Source organism: Lycium barbarum, chromosome 1 (assembly GCF_019175385.1).
Source record: "Lycium barbarum isolate Lr01 chromosome 1, ASM1917538v2, whole genome shotgun sequence".
NCBI classification, from domain to species: domain Eukaryota; kingdom Viridiplantae; phylum Streptophyta; class Magnoliopsida; order Solanales; family Solanaceae; genus Lycium; species Lycium barbarum.
The window spans coordinates 153,686,423-153,707,612 of NC_083337.1; the positions used below are offsets into that span (position 1 = coordinate 153,686,423).

Below are 21,190 nucleotides of genomic sequence, written 5' to 3' on the forward strand. Positions count from 1 at the left end.
TGCCTTCGACATAATTTCTTAAACGCAAATCTATACATTTCAAAATTACTTTAAGTCTAACGGTGGTAGTTTTAACTGTTTACCAAAACAGCATGAAACTCAGATTAAGGGAAGGAATTGATCAAATTGCTATAACTCTTCTATGATTATTTTTCCTTCTCTTGTAAGGTATATTTTACTTATGTATTTTTACTTATCTGGACGGGGTCAATGTGCTTATCTGGATTGGGTCAATGTGCCATCAATAAGTCCCATGGCCTAGGCTGGTGAGTTCTATTGCACTTTGAAGGGGTGCCCTAAGGTCGACCCAAATAATCGAGCCTACATCATAATTTGTGGTAGTGAGGGCTTACATCTATTTCCTTCAATCTCAGGGCCCTATGACGCTTAGTTTGCTTTATGAGCCCGTGGTGATTCACGTTTGTGGTACGCGTACGTTGGAACTGGACGCTTTTTGATTCCGTCTCTATTAATATCTCAGAATAATATTGGCTCTTTGCAAGCAACCTCGAGGAAAAAACCATCGACGGACGTGCTCCAACAAACTTGCCCGAGCCTACCACACACAAACAATGTATTCCATGAAGACCTTTTCTAGTGATATTGCACTGTTGCACCTCACCAACCCTTGTGCCCCATCTACTCTCTATCCTTTAGGGTCTTGACTTTGAACATTACGGAGTAGAAGGAAACTGTTACACAAAGAGGATTTTTTTTTTTTTTGTGGGGTGGGGGAAGGGTCACAATGTGCCTTTATTTTGGGAAAAAAGCTAAAAAATATTCTCCGTTATAATTTTGGATAAAAAATATTCCTCCCGTCATTAAAATTTTCAAATATATCCCTATCTTAACGGAGGGGTATTTTTGCCCCAAAGTTGTAATGGAGGATATTTTTAGCCCTTTTTCCAAAGTAGAGGGGTATTTTTGACCCAAAATTATAATGGAGGATATTTTTAGCCCTTTTCCCAACGTAGAGGAGCATTTTTGACCCTTTTCCCTTTTTTTTTCATAGCTACTTTTTCTTGTTCAAACAACTTTTTCAAACTTCTAAAAGTCATAAGAATCTTCTATGTACATTGTTTTCAATCACCAGAATGAAAACATGAAATGAATCCATCTTGTCCAAAACTGCGATTAAAATGTCAACTCAAATAAAAAATAAAAAAACTTCAGTAAACCATCTATATTCACATATCTTTACACTTTTGATAGTTCTTTGTTTTCTTCTCTTCATTGTGACTAATTAAAAGGAATTTTATTTGTTATTCGGAAATTTAAATTCGTGCTTTAAAGTCAGCAGCATCAATCTTCAGTCTATGCTTATGCCTGTGTCCGACTCCGCGCTGCCTAGTATTACTATCCTCTCTATTTTCCCCTGCATCTCTTTTTTCTTCTTCTTTTTCTCCCTTTATGTTCGCCTTTTGTTCGTCCACTTTAGTCTTCACCTCACCAATTTCCATTTCCTTGTCACATTTTGAGGTTGGAACAACATATACAAATGGGCCCATTGGTATATCCTTCATGTCCAAGACAGGCTCCAAGGCCTTTACCACGTCGCTCATAGTTGGCCTAGACCTGGTCTGGTGGCTTAAGCATTGATAAGCCAATGCAGCTACCTTCTTTGCTCCTTGTGTCGAGTACTGGCCTTCAAGTCTTGGGTCCATTATTCCGTCGAGTTTGCGTGGATCCCTTAGCATTGGTCTTGCCCAATCCACCAGGCTTCGCTCTTTTTTGACGGGGCGTTTCTTGTCCATGGCTCGTCGTCCCGTAATTAGTTCTAATAGAACTACTCCGAAGCTGTACACATCGCTCTTACTTGTCAAATGACCTGTTAAAAGGAAAAGGAAGGTTAAGTATTTGTAATAAGTGGGACTAGTAAGTAGTAACATGGAAAATGAGACATATAACATGTTACAACAGGTTAAAATACAGTGATATGTAAAAATTTACCAGTCATGATGTACTCCGGAGCAGCATAGCCATGAGTGCCCATGACACGAGTCGAGACATGCGTATCATCACCTTCCGGTCCATCCTTTGCTAGCCCAAAATCAGACAGCTTGGCCCTGTAATCCTGATAATTCATTCATACTATTAGTTTCAATATTTTACTTTGTCCTGAATAAAGGTATCTTAAAATCGAAGTTGAACTTTTCAATGTTAAAATAATGTACTTTGTAGATAACTTACCGAGTCTAAGAGGATGTTAGAACCCTTGAAGTCTCGGTAGATTACTGTTTTTTCTTCCCCGTGAAGAAACGCTAGTCCCTTTGCAGCACCAACCATGATTTTTATTCTGGTTGACCATGGCAAGCAACTCGAATATCCTGTTTTGATGCATCAAATGGAAAATCATAAACATAGGGGCCAAAAGTTTTGTTCATTTTACAATTGACAAAAGTGATCATATGAAGAAACAGCAGTAAATTGAGCACTTAAATCAATAACATATTATTCGCAGGGATTGCACACACATAAGAATATCAATGCATACTTGAGAATAGTTGATCCTCTAGGTTGCCCCTCGCCATGTACTCGTAAACGAGAAGTCTCTGTTCATTTTCCCAACAATATCCAATCAATTTCACCAGATGGGGATGCCTCAATTGTCCCAAAAAGACCACTTCAGTCTGAAAATTCGACAAATATATAAGGTAAATTAATCTTGAAAACCAAAAAGCAGTTGTTGTAGTACACATTTTTAGGTACAAATGGTACTTAATTACTTACCAGCCATTCTTGATGGCCCTGATTGCCATCTAAATCAAGCAATTTAACAGCAACAGGTTGAGCATCTAAACCAGGCTTAATTTTATCATCAACGAACCCCTTGTGAACGGGTCCAAATCCACCTTTACCAAGAAAATTCGCAGACGAGAAGTTACTCGTGATGAGTTTAAGCTCATCAAGTGTGAATACATGAAGATTTGAACCGATAACCGCGTTCGATGAGAGATCATCCAACGATATAAACACTGATCTGGAATCAGTACTTATATCTGAAATAGCAAACCTATTATGATGACCAGAATTAATCTGTTTACAGATTTCTATCACATTTTTCTCTGAAGGAACAACATTATTATCATTCTTGGCCTTGAAGCAATTTGGTAGAATAGCTTTCCAGGCAATTTTGCAACCCACCATATTGTTTAATTAAATCTGATGAAATTTTATCAGAGTCTGGTGTAAATCTGGATAAATCTGGAGTTGTCCGATATTTAGTGCTCCGTATGTTTGACTAGATGTGTAAGTTAAGACAAACAGAAAATAAATAAGGTTTGTAATAAGTCTAGAAAAGGGGCGGTTTAATTTGTTCTATAGCTGTAATGCATAATATAAGCTTATATATATATGTAAAGCCGAGTAGGCAAGTGGAAGAAACACCCAATAAGTCGTCGTTTTTCATTTGACTTAAAAAAGAGCGTGTAGCATATTATATTGTACTGAGATTTGAGCACATTTTCTTGAGCAAGCTTCGCTGTTATTTCAGTATTTTGGATTTTGAGACAGAAACATTGAATGCATAGAAACTTCTATCATGAATTAGGGTCTTAAAGAAAATAGAGGAAAGAAAACAAAAAAGAGGAGAAATTGAAGGAAAAAGAAAGGAAAAGTATAGTGGTAAAAAAAATCAGGAAAGGCACATTCATTGGTTGAAAAGTTGCAATGCATCAATCGTTCTAAAATATTAAGGTATAAAAACTAATTGAGTAGTACATTACCGAGAGAATTTAAGCTAGGGTGTAAATGGACGGGTTCAACAATTGAATTTGGACGGATTAAAATGCACTGAATTAACAAATGAATTCTGAGTAGGTCATTAAGCTACTCAAAAATTACTTGAGCTGAAATGAATAAAGTTAAGATAGCTAATATAATGGGTCATAGCCTAATTCGTTCAAATTTTACTGGCCAATTTAATTTTTTATTTTCTTATAATTTGATTAATTATCAAACAAAACTATTCAACATAAAGTTCTTCATTATGTATATAATATATCAAACAATAAAAAAATTAATAAATTTTTTCATGGGTCAATTTGGGGTTATATATTTAGCGCAAATCAATCCAACTTTAAGATATGTTGAATTGGAGGAGTTAAAATGAGTTCAGTTAATAAATTAAATGTGTATTTTTAATCCTCGAAAACTTGGGGGCATTGAGTGGTCATGTTTGCATTATCTATTTTTACCACCCCCAATTACGCTTTATCAAAAATATTTGTTTACACAGATTAGCATTTAAATGTGAGTTTAACTTATATAAATTGATAGTTTGAAGAAACGTTTACATTATTAGATCATTTTTAATTATTTGTCGTGGCGGGTAACCTATCTTAATTTTAAATTTTTACAAAGTGTTACCTATATATATATATTTTCGGGTAACCTGATATTTTACACTATAGGGGTCAAACAAGTTAAACTCTTTAAAAGTTAATTGCAAGTAAGGCCTCATTTGTTTGCACTTCACGGAGATCTGAATCTAAATGGTTCAAATCTTAGGCCACATTTGTTTATACTAAAATTTAAGCACTTAATTATTTGGTCTGAACATGTCTTAATCATTAAGATCTTGAATAAAGTCTTACTATCATTAAGAGATATTTTTGTATCGATAATTTTCACCACCATTCTATCCACAATCACTAGCTACCACCACTAACCACCTCTATCTTCGCAACCACCACCACCATTGTCAACCACAATTATATTACAGTCGTCAACCACCAATCACCTCTGTCATCACGCTAACCACTGGCAACCACCACCGCTGCCAATCACTACTGTCAGTCACTGTCACACCTATCACCTCCATCATTATAATTGTATCCACTGCCACCACCGTCACTGCAGCCGTCACCTCCGCTACCACTATCAACCACTACCACTATCGTGGCCAATCCCTACTAGCCACCTCCACGGTCTAGCACCACCGCCATCTATCACCAACATATCATCAACCACCACACATTCTTCAGTTATCACAACATCAACCAACTCCACCATCACAACCACTGGCTACCAAATGTAACTATCGCGGTAGTCACTATAACACCAACCACCTCCTCCATCACAAGTATCACCACCATCATTACTAACCACTAATACCAATCATCCTAATACCAACCACCACCACCGCCACCAATATAAACTATCTTCGCGATCACTAGTGAACATAAATGATTCATTTTTGTTTTAATCAAATAATGATTTTTTTAATTAAGTTTATATTTTTTTCTAATATTTAATTGATTTTTTATTTGAATTATATATTTATTATGTTTACAAATAAATAAATTATGCACATTCAGATGTTGAAAAAAAAACAATCTTAATCATTCAGTGTCCAGATCTACGGATAACATCTTAATCATTAAGATGTCCATTCAAATTTAGACGTCTTAATCTTAACAAAAATAAATGAGGCGTAAGTGTTTAAACTAAGTAATTTGTTTGGCTATCTAAGAAAGTAGATGGTTTACCAAGTAAAATCGTTTAATTTACTATGTAAAAGCTTTAAACTATTCGTAGTTAAAACCAAAATTTTGACTAACTTGAATCAACAAATCATTATTTTAGTAAACTAAATCTTAAATAATTTCCCTATGTTTATGGATGAATACTTAATGAACTCAAGAGACCACAACTTCAAGAAATGTATTTACAATTGGATTGAGTTTAGATTATCTTCACGTATAAAATTGAAAGGAGATGTTCCGTATCCGTAGGCAAAATTTTGTTGATATTCCTTTCAATGACTGGTTTTTATGGACAGCCCTGCAAATTATACAATCCTTCATGAATGCAATATGCGCTTTTAATGTAGTATACAGAAAAATAAATCTGTATACATATTTGTTTATTTATTTGTTAGGATATGATGATTTTAATTGGTCAAATAATTATCATACAGTCAACGGGTTTATCATATATGAGAATTGTTGACTAACCTTTGCCGTGTAATTATAGAACGGAACTTTTGAATAAGCAATAAATATATGTACGAAGTCATGAACTAATTAGTTGCAATGTTAAGAGTAGCTACAAAAAGAAGATTGCAGAGACAATCATGAAAAAAGGATAGAATTCTTAATTTCAAATAAATGCAGTTGTTTAGTGAGAAATAAATACAAAAATCTAATTTGAAGAGCTCTCAAGATAGTTCTTCTTCTTTTTTGTCTTATCTTTTTTGGGAAGGTGAGGTTGATGTTGATTGCTAAAAAGAGTTTCTTTTGGCATTCAAATAAATATCTAAAATCTCACTTTACTTTATGGTTTTAATTAGTTTAATAAGTAACAAAATTGCTCCTCATCTCTCCCTTCAACACTCTTTTTTTCTTAGTATATACTTTTTCTCCAATTTGTTCTCCATTTATTTTGGTAATTTCCAAATGTGGGAAAAACTTAAAAAAAAGAAAAAGAAATTATGTCTATCTACATCTTTTTTTTCCAGAAGAAATCAGATGGAAAATAAGAGAGATAAGCACGTGCTGAAAGATTGTTGCTTTAAACTCGGCCTTTTACGTCGAGCGTAACTTTGCTTTGTTAATTCTTGTGGGATTAGTTTATTAGTAATACCATTTATTTCACGAAAAAAATGTGTGATTTCTAAGAGAATTAAGTTATACAGTTATATCATAAGGAATTCTTAACTAACAATTTAATGCACCTTTTATACTAGTTTGATAATCTCTTTTTCCATGTGTAACAATCAATTGTACTACAGGCACAGAGAGCTGCACCTTTTATTTTATTTTGTTCTATGTAAATTTTTATTACATGGAGAGCCCAGGAAGAGTAAATAAAGAAAAAAGAGAAGTGGAGGAAAATAAAATGAATCGCACTTATAGCCCCCGATTATTGATAAATTTTAATTTTGAACCTTTGTAACATATATGGGAAGCACATATAATCTTAAATAGATTGTAATGTACACTTTTGATCCTTCCTCTCGTAAATTCTTACAAATTTAATGAACCTTTCACTTTTAAATTATTTTAGCATTTATATGTTATGGTGAATCTGTGTTGTTACTTCATATTTTGAGGATAATTAGTTCTAAAAATATTCAAATATAAAATAATTCCATATAAATAGATAAAAACAACACATTTCACTTAATTAAAAGCTAAATATATTTAATCAAATATCAAAAAGATTAAAACCAAAACTTATAAAAAAATTGAAGGATCTATTATTCCTCTAAGAAATATTACTATGCCGTGGTAGGTAGAGGAGTTGAGCTGGAACATTGGCCATGCAGTGGATATCATGACCCTAAGAAAAATCGGCGTCAACGCGTTCTTCTGTCTTGGTATTAAGTTTTCTTCCCACTATTATTAAATCGTCTGTGCGGGGATAAACACTTTGAAATCTTGGATTTAAGTTCTGAAAGTGAAATCGCATATAATAGGAAGTATTTTACATTAAATTGCAAATTTTTGGTGTAAAATCAAATTAATAAAGGTTCTAAAGTTGCTGCCGAACATCGAATAAGAAACAAAAAGATCTCAATCAATATAAAATCTTAGAGGGTGTTTGGCTAAGCTTATGCGTTTGACCAGCTTATAAACATTTTTCAGCTTATCTTCGCGTTTGGTAAAAATAAAACTGCTTATAAATCAAATGCTTATAAGCTAAAATAAATCATAAGTCATAAGTTGGTCTCCCCAACTTATTATTTTTCAGCTTATACTTTTAGTTTGACCAAGAATTTTACTATTTTATCTCTAATATTATTTTGTAATTCCTTGAATATCCTTATTGAAATAAAACTCCTAACCGTCTCCATCACCATCATGTTACTCCCCCACCCACTTCACGACATCTCTGATAATACATCAATTTCCATCGGCCACCATCAAATTACAAGAAGATTATGAAATTCTTCTACGTGAAAAGCAATAGCACGAATTGATCTTCCTGAGAAATCTTTATCTCCCTATTGCGGTAGTCTTGAATAGATATGTAATCGACAGATGGATACCCATATTAGATGAAGATGGCCATTCAATAAGTGGTTGCTAAAAAGTCCATGTAAGTTGGAGTTCTTTAACATTAAACAAGACAGTAATTATTCTAAGAGGAATTAGCATATGGCCTGAACACATATTTTTTCAACTGTAGCTATATATTTTAAAATAAATGGAATTGTTTCTTGTATGGAAATATTTTGTGGACTAACAAGCTTTAATCAAATTATTAATTATTTCATTACAATTTATGATTGAATTTAGTTTATCATAAAATAATTTATATTTTTAAAAAAGATAACCTTATCTAATTAATTTTGTATGAAAAATAAAGTGAGGCATAAGTTATTTTGTATTTGAATTAATTTGGAATTTAAAATCTTGTAAAAATAACGTTCTTAGTAGTGTAAACAACTTTAAGGATATTTAAGTCATTTTAACAGAAAAAATGCTTATCAACACTTTTTTGTCAAACACTTCATCTGCTTATTTTCAGTTTTCAGCACGTTTATCCAAACACGTAACTACTTATTTATTAAAGCAGCTTCAGCACTTAAAAATACTTATCAGCACTTACTACTTATCAGTTACTTTAAATCAGCTAAGCCAAACGGGCTCTTAATCTTGTCTTAAACATAAGCGAATATCGAAATCTGTTGGCTGGAATTCCTTTAATATGAAGAATATTAAGGAGGTGTTCAACTTCTTACTTAGTAGGTGGACAAGAAGTTAGGTTTTAATTTGGACCTTAATGGTATAGTTTTATGGAATTTGTGACTTTGCGTCTCAAATCCTTCGCTGCTTATTATACCAAACATTTGTTAAGAGTCTTTCAGACTATTAATTGATTCTTCTTAGAAAAAACAAATATTAATAGATAATTTTTTAACTGTACGTTGTTTCCTTCAAGGGAAAAAATTGCTAGTATGCTTTGACTAATATTAAAAAAAAAAAAAAAAAAAAAAAAAAACATGTCCTATTCGTAGGTTCTCCTTTTAGTGCAATTTCTCAACGTACATATAATATGCTATTGGACAAACTGGTGAATTAATAGGATAATTTGTCTCCATACAGAAAACTGAAAACAAAGAGACAGTCTGTAACTCTAATAATTAATTTGTAGGGAGGCTTCTATGATTAAAGAAAAGCGTGGGAACTGTCGTTGAATAAAAAGAAGACTTGCAACGGATGAAAATGAATGGAGTTGGCTAAACTTAGACTATTGCTGAGTCTTGACAAGGAAATTATTATTTGTCGGGTCTGAGCCCTGTGAAAGAGATGGTATTGTGTTATGATTGTTTAAGTTGAAGTTCTGCAAAATTAGCTTTGTAGCTAAAACTTGACAACAAAATCCTAAGGAAATACTAGGATTTTTGCTAACGCACAAAACTTAACTTGTCACAGATTCTGACATATCGTAATGATATTTGTTAACGGACGATAACAGAGTTTGTTGGGGTTATCAGTGTTCAAGCACTCATTACTTTTCAAGCCAAACATTATTACTTATACAGAAAAACTATTCCCTCCGTTTACTTTTACCTGTCCACCTTCGCATATCAAGAGAAAGATAATTTTATTTTTCCTGTTTTACCCTTAATATTAACTACTCATAATTTAAATTATTTCTCAAGTTCATTGAACTATACACCGTTAATATGAGTATTATGGTAAAATATGCACTCCATTTACTATTTCTTAAGAGACGTGCAAAGTCCATTGTGGATTAGTAAAAGTGAACGGAGGGAGTAGTAATTAATACGAATATATTAGTTAAGCATCCAATTTCAATAGCAATCTTCGGATTTAAAATAGTTAAGCATCCATGGTTTAAAAGTTTTGGTTTGCCATTGACGAATCGCCATAACCTGTTGTGTAGAGGATACATGCACCAGAACTTAAAAGGAGCGTGTTTAATTTTCCTCGTCAAAATGCAAAATCATTGAAAACCTTTCCACAAAAGAGGAGAAAAACAAAAAAAAAAAAAAAAAAGGAAGAAGAAAGAACACCAAGGCCACTTGTTCAGCTGACGAAACAAAATCTAAATTGGAACGTCATGAATTGTGACGTATGAGTTGATTTTTAAATAATAATTATCCATTTCAAGATTAAAGAAAATAAAGTAGACAGTAAAGTCTTTCAGGTTCTAGAACTGCCACATCAAAGGAAAATTGGAAGTTCGAAGTGGTGATTGGTTTCAAAACCGATCTCACAAACGCAAAAGCCTTGTTTTCCGATTTTTCAACATGACGATTTGCTCACCATGCCCTCAAGTATAACATTAACTTAAAACATTCTCCAAGGGTGTGTTTGGTACGAAGGAAAATGTTTATCACGCACAATATTTTTCTCTATTTTATTTTTTTACGAAGGAGTAATAAAAATTCTATAACGTTCATGTTAGCGGACATACTCTCCGGAACACAATTACTGCAAAGCCCCTAATAGATAATAGGGAAATTTACATGGCATAACTACTACTAGTACATATTTATATTAATAGCTATAATTTAGATTAATTATATCCTATAGCTAAGAGTAATATGTTAAATACAACTAAAGTAGAATACTTTATTTTTATTATTTATAAATTTTTTATCTTGACTGCTTCTACTCTCAGCCAACGGACCGCTGCCGGAACTCCGGCCACCAAGCAACAACAACACACCACTTCTCCCTCCGTTCCCTTCTCCTTCTACTCCCTCCATCATCCGCGCCCCACTACCGTCAACCACTCTCCGACGAACCACAACAACAACAAATTTGAAACCAGATCTGCATTTGAAGTCGTGACCCACCAAATCTGCATTTGTAAAATGTGCAACAACCGTTGTGACCGTCGTTCTATCAGATCTGGTTAACGAACCGCCGTCGTGGTCGTCGTGAGCTCTCCGCCACTGTCGGTGCAATGGACTGAGAAGTGCGGCGGAGGGATCGTTCAGATCTGAGCTTCTTCCAGTCACGTTTTGATTATAAGTGCGGCGGAGGGATTATATTGTATTCATTTCGTTATTTTTTTAGATTGTATTCAATTTTTTTTTTTTTTGTATTCAGTTTTGAGTGTATTGGTTAATTTTTTAGTGTATCTATTTTTTTGTATTCAGTATTTTAATGTATATATTACAGCAGAATCTATTTTTTGTATTTATGTTAGTCGAATACAATCGAATTTAAAATTCAATAAGGTGAATACAATTTTTTTGTTTGTATTTATGTTGTTTGAATATAACCGATTTTTAAATACAATAAATTGAATATAATGTAAAAGTAGCTATAAATGAATACAACTAAGTTGAATACATTTGACGTGAATACAGCTGAGTTGAATACATCTAACTTGAATACAGCGAAAATAATTTTTGAATAAATTTTTATTCGCGAGGTCGTTTTATGAATACAGTGGGAAAAAAGTAGCTATGCCATGTAAATATTGAAACTTTAGCTATGGAAAATTTTAAACCCTAAAATGTGGTAATTTATGTAAAATCCCAATAATAACATCTACGATTCTACATTTTAGGGAAAATACATTAAAACCCCCCAACGTATAGCCGGATTAATTATGACGCACCCAACCTTTGCGGCGACCTATTACCCCCAGTCTTAATTTTTCAGTATTTTAGTAGCATTTTTTGGCTGACATGGCAAAAAAAAAAAAATTGAATCCCAATTGCACAGTGGAGAGTGTTGCACACTCTCCGCCACGTCACCGCATGTCATCGCCACGTCACCGCCACGTCACTGCCACTTTTTTTTTTCATTTAATAATTCAAATTAAAATAACACATTAATAATTAAATTAACACATTACTAATTAAATTAACACATTAATAATTAAATTAACACATTCATAATTAAAATAACACATTAATAATTAAATTAACACATTACTAATTAAAATAACACATTACTAATTAAATTAACACATTAATAATTAAATTAACACATTAATAATATCTCACCCACCCCACTCCACGTCACTGCCATGTATCCGCCCATTGCTGCTACTGCTGCTGGCGGCGGTGTGGTGGCGGTGCGGCGACGGTGTGGCCACGGCAGTGTGGCAGTATGGGGCGGCGGTGAGGCGGTGGCGGCGACGGAGGCGGTGGTTGAGGAGAAAGAAGCAGAAAGAGAGGGAGGGTGGGGGTGAGATATTTTAATATAAATAAATTTCTAAAGATTAATTTTTATTAAAATATCACATTTCGTTAATTTTCACTCGCCATTTTTTTTTTTTTTGCCACGTCAGCCGAAAATGCTACTAATATACTGAAAAATTAAGACTGAGGGGATAATATGTCGCCCGCAAAGGTTAGGTGCGTCATAATTAATCCGGCTATACGTTGGGGGAGGGTTTAATGTATTTTCCCTACATTTTATAATGACACTTTGTTATGTTAAGACTAGGGTTGTTAATGGAGTGATGTAAGTTTAGAAAAAAGCTGGGGCTTCTTCATCCAAAAAACACACACACACACATAATTTTATACAATAAAGTGATTTTTATTTGGTATGATAATAACATGAGTTGAGCTTAAATGGAGAAATGAGTATTGATATAGCCGGTCTCAAACTTGCTTGAGATTGAGGCGCATATAAAACTCATTTACAGTTACAGAAAGAATAATGAGATGCAACCATGAACCTACATTGCACAAAAGAAAAAAGGAAAATGACAATCCTTCATATTATCATGTCAAAGAGAAACAAATTTCAGACTGTAGGAACATATATAACTGGCTAAAGATGACATCTTTTTAGTGGTCCTAGCGTCACCGCTCATTTGTTGAACATTCAAGGTACGAAATATGTTTTCAGGCGTAGATGTTGTAACTCAATAAAGCAACATTATTCAAGAATAAAGTAGATATACATATTATTTTGCCAGCGTATAAGTTTTCACATCAGATTCAACAGTTAGAATATACCAACAGTTAAACAGTTTCATAGTGTTTAACCTCTACATTAGAAATCATATTTCAGCTTCGACGATGACAGGTAATGCCTCCATCAACAGTATGCTAGTTTCCCTACAGCACTCTTTTCTCACCGGACAGAGAAGATGTAACACTATGTTCTCCAAAACAAATCCAATACAGTTCCTTATAATTGACAAAGGCAAGATATCATCTGAAAACTTTCCTTTTGAGACCTACAATACCAAAAAAACAAGTCATGATAAGTAGGCATTCCTACAGAAACACAACAAGGAAGCATAAGTAACTAAGCTATTTTTCCTGATAGACAGAACTTTAAATCACATTTTAGCAGCAGTAAATAAACAGCAAACTAATTCTAGGACAAATCAAGCAACTCTCTCTTTAGTCTTGTAGGACAAACCAAGCAATGATGATACGAAATGAGCTTAAATGAACAGGTGACTATTTATATAGCCGGACCCAACTTGTCTGGGATTGAGGCTTAGTTGTTTTTTCTAGACAAACCAAGCAACTGCCATCGTCAAGATTTAGTTTTACATTCAATTGAAGTTTAAGGAGTATCTATTAAGTCCCCATTCTTTGGAATGTCGCAGGTTGTCGGGGGAGATTAGTCGAGGTACGCGCAAGCAGGTCCAGACATCACACATCATATCAAATAAATTAAGGGAAAAGGTCACCACATCTATACTAAGGGCCTGTTTGGAAAGCCACCTGGTAATTGGAATTGGTGTAATTACTAGGGTAGTAATTACACAGCCTAATAATTACATAGTAGTGTAATTACAACGACCTGTTTGTTTGTCACAACGTAATTACAGTGTAATTACAAGCTTGTTGTTTAGTTGCACAAGTGTAATTACATAGTCAGTTTAATTTAAAAATAAAATTTAATTATAAAAAATTTAAAATTAATATTTAAAAAATATTGCCTTTATAAATGATATTAAGTTAGTTATTTAATAAAACATTGTTTCTTGAAAATATATTAATTAATAATCATATATTTATAACTAATATTGTAACAAAAATAATTGATATATATTTTTCAAATTAATATTTAATTTTAATTAATTATAGAACTAAAAGAAGACTTTTTTTTGTGAGAACGTCATGGATTGGATGTTTGACCAAAAAATAACATTAATAAATATAATGCCATAACATTATTCAAATGTTTGACACAAAAAATCCATCAAATGTAAGTGAAAAATAAACAACATGTAATGTGAAAGCAAATAACTTAAAATTGGAAATATAACCTAAATTCAAAAGAAAAAGAAAAAGTTCAACATAATACTCTTATGTCAAATTCCAACATTACATAAGTCAGTTCCAACGTAACCTAAGTAAATGATTCAAAACAAAGAAAAAATATAAGTCCATAGCCTCATTCACAATAAAATTCTACTTTAATAATGTCATTCGTTATATGTCAAGTTTGTTAATGACTCATTCTTTCCAATATTAAGAGGTGTAGTTTCAAATATTAGAATAATAACACGGTTATGTTAAATGAATAAAATAAAAAAATACGAGCAATTACATGGAACCACAAGAAGTAAAGGTTGGGAATAAAAAGAAAGAAAATGAAAAATTAATAATATAAAAAGAAAAATACATTTTAAAAAATAAAAATAATTAAAAAGTAAAAAATAAAAAAGAAATTAAAAAATAGAAATTAAAAAATATTAAAAATCAAAAAAATTAAAATAATAGAAATAAAAATAAATTAAAAATAAAAAGAAATTAAAGTAAAAAAATAAACAAACTAAAAAGTAACCCTCTAATTACATGTGTAATTACACCCTCTCAGCCCCCCCTTGAGAATTGGAGAGTGTAATTACACCCTATCAATTACAGTCAATTTCCACTTAGCTGTGTAATTACTTGGTCAAACAAATAGGTTAAACTGTGTAACTACACCCAGTTACACCCAATTCCAATTACCTGGGTGGCTTTCCAAACAGGCCCTAACTGGTACTTTAATTAGTTAATTTCTACTAAACTAGTAAAGGTGCAAGATCATTTAAACTCTTTCACCTTATCTTTTTGTTTTGGTAATGGAAATTCTCGGCAACATGTTGAGGAAGGCAGAATCTCTAAGTTGGATTAGGGGGCTCAAAATCGGCAGAAATGACCAGGAGGGTATGATACTTAATCATATATTGTATGCTGATGATTCTCTCTGTTTTTTTTTTTTTTTGATGACATGGGAACCCGCAGCCGCTACCCTTCGGGTGCGCACAGGATGATTCTCTCTTGTTTTGTGAAGCTAATAGAGATCAAATTCTACATTTGAGGGGTTCTGCTTTGTTTTGAGGCAGTTGCTGGGCTAAGAGTTAACCTGGCTAAAAGTAGCATCTTTAGCATAAATGTTGATGAGAATATAGAAGAGCTGGCAGACATTCTGGGCTGTAAAGTAGAGAAGTTTCCTACTGTCTATTTGGGGCTGTCTTTAGGGGCAAAAAGAAAGGACAATAGCATTTGGCAAGGGGTCATTGATAGATGCAAGAATAAGCTCACTCCATGGAAAAAACAATACCTATCTTTTTGGGGTAGGTTGATTCTTGTTAACAGTGTCTTGGATGGGATACCTACATACACTATGTCTTTATTCAGTTGAAAGGAAATTAGACTCTATAAGGAGAAACTTCCTGTGGAATGGAAACTCAAACGAAAAAAAAGACTCATCTGATCAAGTGGCAAATGGTTATTAAAGAGAAGGAGGATGGTGGACTTGGGGTAAGGAATCTGAAAATGCATAACAAGAGTTCACTTTTTAAATGGCTCTGGAGATATAGTAAGGAAAGTGATGAGATTTGGCAGCAAGTTTTGGAAGCCATATATGGTGCAAAGGTAGGGTGGAAACAAAATCCTTCACAATTGAAAAGCTGTGGGGGAATCTGGAAGATGATTAGTAGCTGGTGGGATGAATTTCTACAGTTCACTAGATTGGAAGTGGGAAAAGGTAGGAGGATTAAAATTTGGATGGACACATGATGTGGAAATGAGAGTTTCAAGAGCAGGTTTCCAGACTTGTTCAACTGTGCTTTGAACAAAGAGGGTTATATTGTAGAGTTTAATTCAGCAACAGAGCAGACAGACTAGTTTGGGTCAACAGCAAGGATAAGGTATTCTCAGTCAATAACTGCTACAAAATGTTGTTGCAACAGTTTAGTCAAGGAATTCCTAACTGGCCATGGCAGATGATTTGGAAAACCAAAGCACCTACGAAAGCAGCCTTTTTTAGTTGGTTAGCAGCTAGGGATGCTTGCCAAACACAGTGCAAGTTACAAAGGAGAGGTTTTTCCTTGTGTAGTAGATGCTATTTCTGCAATTCAGAGGAGGAAACAGTTGAACATCTTTTCTTGCATTTCAGATTTTCACGGCAATGTTGGGAACTTTTCTTTAGCATAATGGGCATATCTTTGGTGTTACCAGAGAAAATTAGTAGCCTTTTGGAAGTGTGGCAATCTCAGGAGGTTAAAAAGAGCTTAAAACCAATATGGAAAACTATTCCCAATTGCATAATGTGGACCTTATGGCTGGAAAGAAACAAGGCATGATCTGATGGGAAGAAGTTACAGATTTGTAGAGTACAAAACAAATGCATTAAAAATCTGTACTTTTGGTGTAATAGCAGTACTATAGATAGGATGGAGAAGTATTTGGACTTTTTACACTTGCTAGGAGATAATATGTAATATGGATTAAAGAGTTTGCTGCTAGGTCCTGTACTTTTTTTCTGTACCAACTTGGTACTTTCTTAATAAAATCTTTACTTATCAAAAAAAAAAAAAATAGAAGAAGAAGAAGAAGAAGAAGAAGAAGAACAGAGTTAAAATTCGATTTTCACTTCTGATCCTGTCAGTCTTAATTGAGTTATGCTTGAAACAGGATACTCGAAGTCATGCTTGAAAGATATAAAGCCCCTACAGATGATACTAGTTGAGAACTAAAACTGATTCTTACACATACAAGCAACTAGAAACAAAGCACTCCTAATGTGCACCTTCATCTATATTTTTCTCCTTATCCTTCTTTATTTCCGGCTACTTTATCTGCTAATGTCTACTTTTGGATCCAAGGTATCCATCAACATGCACTGTAAAAGGGCATTCTGTATAATTCACTCTCATGGATAACAGATAAAACTTTCCAGCAGTACACTATATTTCGGCTAAAGAGCAGACCAACCCTCATACCAAACATACACAGAATATTCCAGCAAAAAAGGACTCATCATGGATGACTTTTGATAAAAACTGTGTAGCTTCACACTACTGGAATATTCGATCTCATCCTAATATACCCTCCCGTTGAATAAAAGCTCACCAAAACCAACAGCACAATTACAAAGAAAATAGATTTCCAAACAATGAAACACATAAAAATCACAATGAATTCTAAATCATTCACATAAGTCATACATGATACATTGATACTCATTCATTAAGACTAGAAACGTAATATTAACAGCAAAAGCCGAAGAAAATTGAGAAAATGAAAGCCGATCAAGAATTACCAAATTGACAGTAGCGACCAGCGCAAATGCAGAAATCAACAATTCAGCTGAATCCTTAATTCTTCTAATTCATCAATGCCGAGCTTATTATCAACCATCACTTAAAAATCTGAATTAATTAGTCTAACTGCTATTAACATGCTCCATCATCAAAAGAGATTTACTAAAACAAATGGGAGCTGATATATATATATATATATATATATATATATATATATATATATATATATATATATATATATATATCCATATTCAAATGTTCCTTTCAGCCTTTAACAATTGTCTTCTCTTGATTAGCAAGAACACCAGCACACACACCTGCAATATCCCAGCAGCACCCACAAACATAAATCCTAGTTTCTTCCCCCATTTTGGCTTCTTTTTCAATGTATGGTGCTTTTTATCGTTATTTTTATTGTGGTTCGAGTCTTTACTATCCGAGGTTGTCGATTTTGGAGCAGAAAGCAAAGGTTTTGGAGGTGGTGGATGATGGTGATTCTGCTGACGTGGCGGAGGAGGTTGTGGTGATGATGGTGGTGGTGATAAAGGACTCACATTTTGTTGAGATTGTACGGAAATAGCAAGGAAACAAAAGCAAATACTCAAAGTTAAGATCAACAATGATGGATCCATACATCTGCAAATCAATCACTAAACCTCAATTTAAAGCTAATTAAGGATCAAATCAACTATATGAATTCTCATAGCTTCATTTGAAACCCTTCTTTTTAATCCAAATCAAGAATTCAAGAAAATTTAAAAATAAGACCCCCAAAAGCCTTCTAACATCTGGGTCGGTCTCCAATTAAGCAAAAATTTCTCCGAGCTTTAAACAAGTGGGCATAACATAACGAATTAGGGTTCGGAAAATTGCAATGAGTCTGATCTTGAAAAATCAACTAAATGGCGCCCACCAAAATGTTGATTTCTTCAAGAAATTAAGGGAACTGTTTTGATGATGATGCCCAGAAGAACTAGGGCATCACGAAATTGGAGTCCGGGGTGATTAATTATCCAGGGAAACGGGTCGGGTATGGGAATATAAATCGGGTCATAAATTGTGTTTTATCTCTTATGGTTAATCTTGACCCCTGTTATTGAGAAATGGGGGATGAAGAAGATAGGAGAAAGAAGAGGATGGCATAGAGAGAGAAATTGAACGTGTGAAGGGGTTCAATGGTGGGTCTAATTTGGGAAATTAATTCCACAGGAACCACAAAAGAAAATGCAAACATCTTTTCATTGGCCACACTGTCACTCTCGCCTGTAATGTACTACCAATACCATGCAAGAGCTTTTGGATCTGATTTTTTGATACGCGTTAAAATTTTATGCATCATTAATGAAAAAAAAAAAAAAAAGTTACACTCCCTCTACTCCAAAAAAAAATTATCTTACTTTTCTTATTGATTTGTTTAAAAAAGATTGACACATTTTTATATTTAGAAATAATTTAACTTTATGTGATTATTCACAGTCACATAAATATTTAAGGCTTGTTTTGGACTACACATTTCAAAAATCTTCCTTTATTTCTTAAATCCCGTGTCGAATCAAACTAAAACAATTTTTGTAAGATTGAGAGAGTACTACTTTGGAAGATCACTTAAAAGGTAATTATAGATAGCTTCACCAAATCAGTAATGGAGCCAGAGATTTGATTAAAGGTGTTCAAACTTATAAAGTAAATAATTTTTTTCAATGAGTGCGTGCACCAAATTTTTTAAATCAAACTACATCATTTTTATCTTTGCCTTTTTTCTTCGTAGTTTGTCCTCAAAGCATTATGCAAGCACAAAATTTTATTTGAGTAAAGAAAATCGCACAAAGGAGTCTATTAAAAAGAAAAAATCACCCGGCGCTAATAAAACCATTTTTGGGCGTGTCCGATGGTCAAGACAATGAGTTTTTAACTTTTACACAAACTTCTTGAGTAATTAGAAAGCAAGTCAAACGTACTTTGTTTTGAATAAAACTAGTAAAATACATTAATAAATTTTAAAAGGACACTTTTATAAATTTAGTCAAGCACTTTGAAGTATATACATATAAGAATTAATAAGATATTAATTAAGTCACAAATATAAACATCTTTATTAGATTTAAACTTAATATTGAACTGCATTTTATATTATCAATTTACTTATAAAAAGAAAAAAAAAATCACTTATAAATATATGTCCGGTAGGTTTAATACATAACTACATTAGTCTAATTATATAAAAAGTTAATTTATTTATGTATGTATTTAGTTTTCTTACTTTTTTCCTGGCTTCGATTTCTGTAACTTCAATTATTAAAATTGGTATAATTTGAAATTTTAGAAAAATATATGAGTAGAACCTTTCTAATTTATTGCTGACATTAGGAAGATTATAGAAAGTGAAAAATGGGAATTGCCAACGTAAATTGCACTGTTTCAGCGCGGACCGAACCGGCGGGCCCTAGCTTCACTTTGAATGACCTTCACTACTGAGCTGCATCTTACAATTGTTCCGAGAGTGTTCATTACGCAGTATATAACTTACTATTAGGGGTGTACATGGATCGGGTTGGTTTGGATTTTTTAAACACCAAACTAAACTAATTGCATCGGGTTTTAAAATTTATACACCAAACCAAACCAATAAAATTCGGGTTTTTCAACTTCGGGTTTTCTCGGGTTGTTCGGTTTTCTCGGATTTTTCGAGTTTTTTTTTTTCGGAATAGTCTTGATACAAAACATATAACTTTTACTTTAAATATTTCTTTAGTCCTAGTAAGATACAATTATATAATTAAGGTGTTTTTTAAGAAAATAACTTAAAATGTGAGAAGAGTGATGACATTGTATTAAAATATTCAACAAAAGCTAATATAATCGGTTAAAATAAATATTGCTAATTAACAAGCCATAAAAGAAAATGACCATAATCTAAAAATACTAAGTCATGCTAAAATAAGTATTGATTATATGACAAAGAAAAAAAACTTAAGTTATGTATTTTTACTCTCTAAATCAATTATGCAAAACTAAAGAATAGATATCCAACATTATTGTCATTTCTAGTGGTAAATTGAATTTCTTTTGTTAGGATTAGTGTTGAGTTGGTTTTGGTTTAGACTTTATTTGAGTTACTAACATCCATAGGATATAAAACTTATTGACATTCAAAATTCAAAGTTCAAGCTTGAATAATATGATAATAGATAAGAAATTACGAAAAAATTTAAGAATATTTTTAAATTACTTTACAAATAAATATTTTCACGTATAAAATATTTTAAAAATTGAATACATGTAATGTCGGGTTGGTTTGGTTCGGTTTGACTTTTTTTAGTTAAAACCAAACCAAACCAAACCAATTATGGTCGGGTTTTTTTTTCCAACACCAAACCAAGTCAAACCAAACCACTAGTCGGATTTTTTTCTCGGTTTGACTCGGTTTATCGGTTTGATGCGGTTTGTCGGTTTACTTTGTACACCCTACCTACTATTGCGAAATTGTACCTATATAATCAATATAATTTTCCGGTGAAGGGTGTTCAGCCGAACACCCTTGCTATAGTGTAGCTCTGCCCCTGCACAAAGCATATTGACATTTTATTCAAGTGAATAAAATTATCGAGTAGTGGCATGCATGACCAACACGCATAATTCTGTATCAGGTAAAAAGTCGCATTACTCTCTACACTGAAATTCAACGATTAATCCGGATTCATGTTGTGTAAGACCCATTAAAGGGATAATCTCTCTCTTACTAGGA

General features: G+C 33.0%; 2 protein-coding genes and 1 long non-coding RNA gene across 3 annotated transcripts; all 3 read right to left on the reverse strand.

Annotated features, from left to right (window-relative positions):
* Nucleotides 1-1,147: 1,147 nt before the first annotated feature.
* On the reverse strand, nt 1,148-3,335 carry LOC132645344 (serine/threonine-protein kinase RIPK-like). The gene is made up of 5 exons (XM_060362286.1): nt 2,731-3,335; nt 2,495-2,630; nt 2,191-2,327; nt 1,951-2,074; nt 1,148-1,828 (listed from the first exon to the last, which is right to left on the reverse strand). Exons 1-5 carry the CDS (start codon nt 3,145-3,147, stop codon nt 1,275-1,277), a joined length of 1,368 nt encoding a protein of 455 aa, XP_060218269.1. The 5' UTR covers nt 3,148-3,335; the 3' UTR covers nt 1,148-1,274.
* A 9,306-nt stretch (nt 3,336-12,641) lies between these two features.
* On the reverse strand, nt 12,642-17,667 carry LOC132645348 (uncharacterized). The gene is made up of 2 exons (XR_009584092.1): nt 17,445-17,667; nt 12,642-13,131 (listed from the first exon to the last, which is right to left on the reverse strand). It is a non-coding gene; the product is annotated as an uncharacterized LOC132645348 (long non-coding RNA).
* Nucleotides 17,668-17,696: 29 nt separating this feature from the next.
* On the reverse strand, nt 17,697-18,077 carry LOC132616653 (uncharacterized). Its single transcript, XM_060331209.1, has one exon. It carries the CDS (start codon nt 18,075-18,077, stop codon nt 17,697-17,699), a length of 381 nt encoding a protein of 126 aa, XP_060187192.1.
* Nucleotides 18,078-21,190: the final 3,113 nt, after the last annotated feature.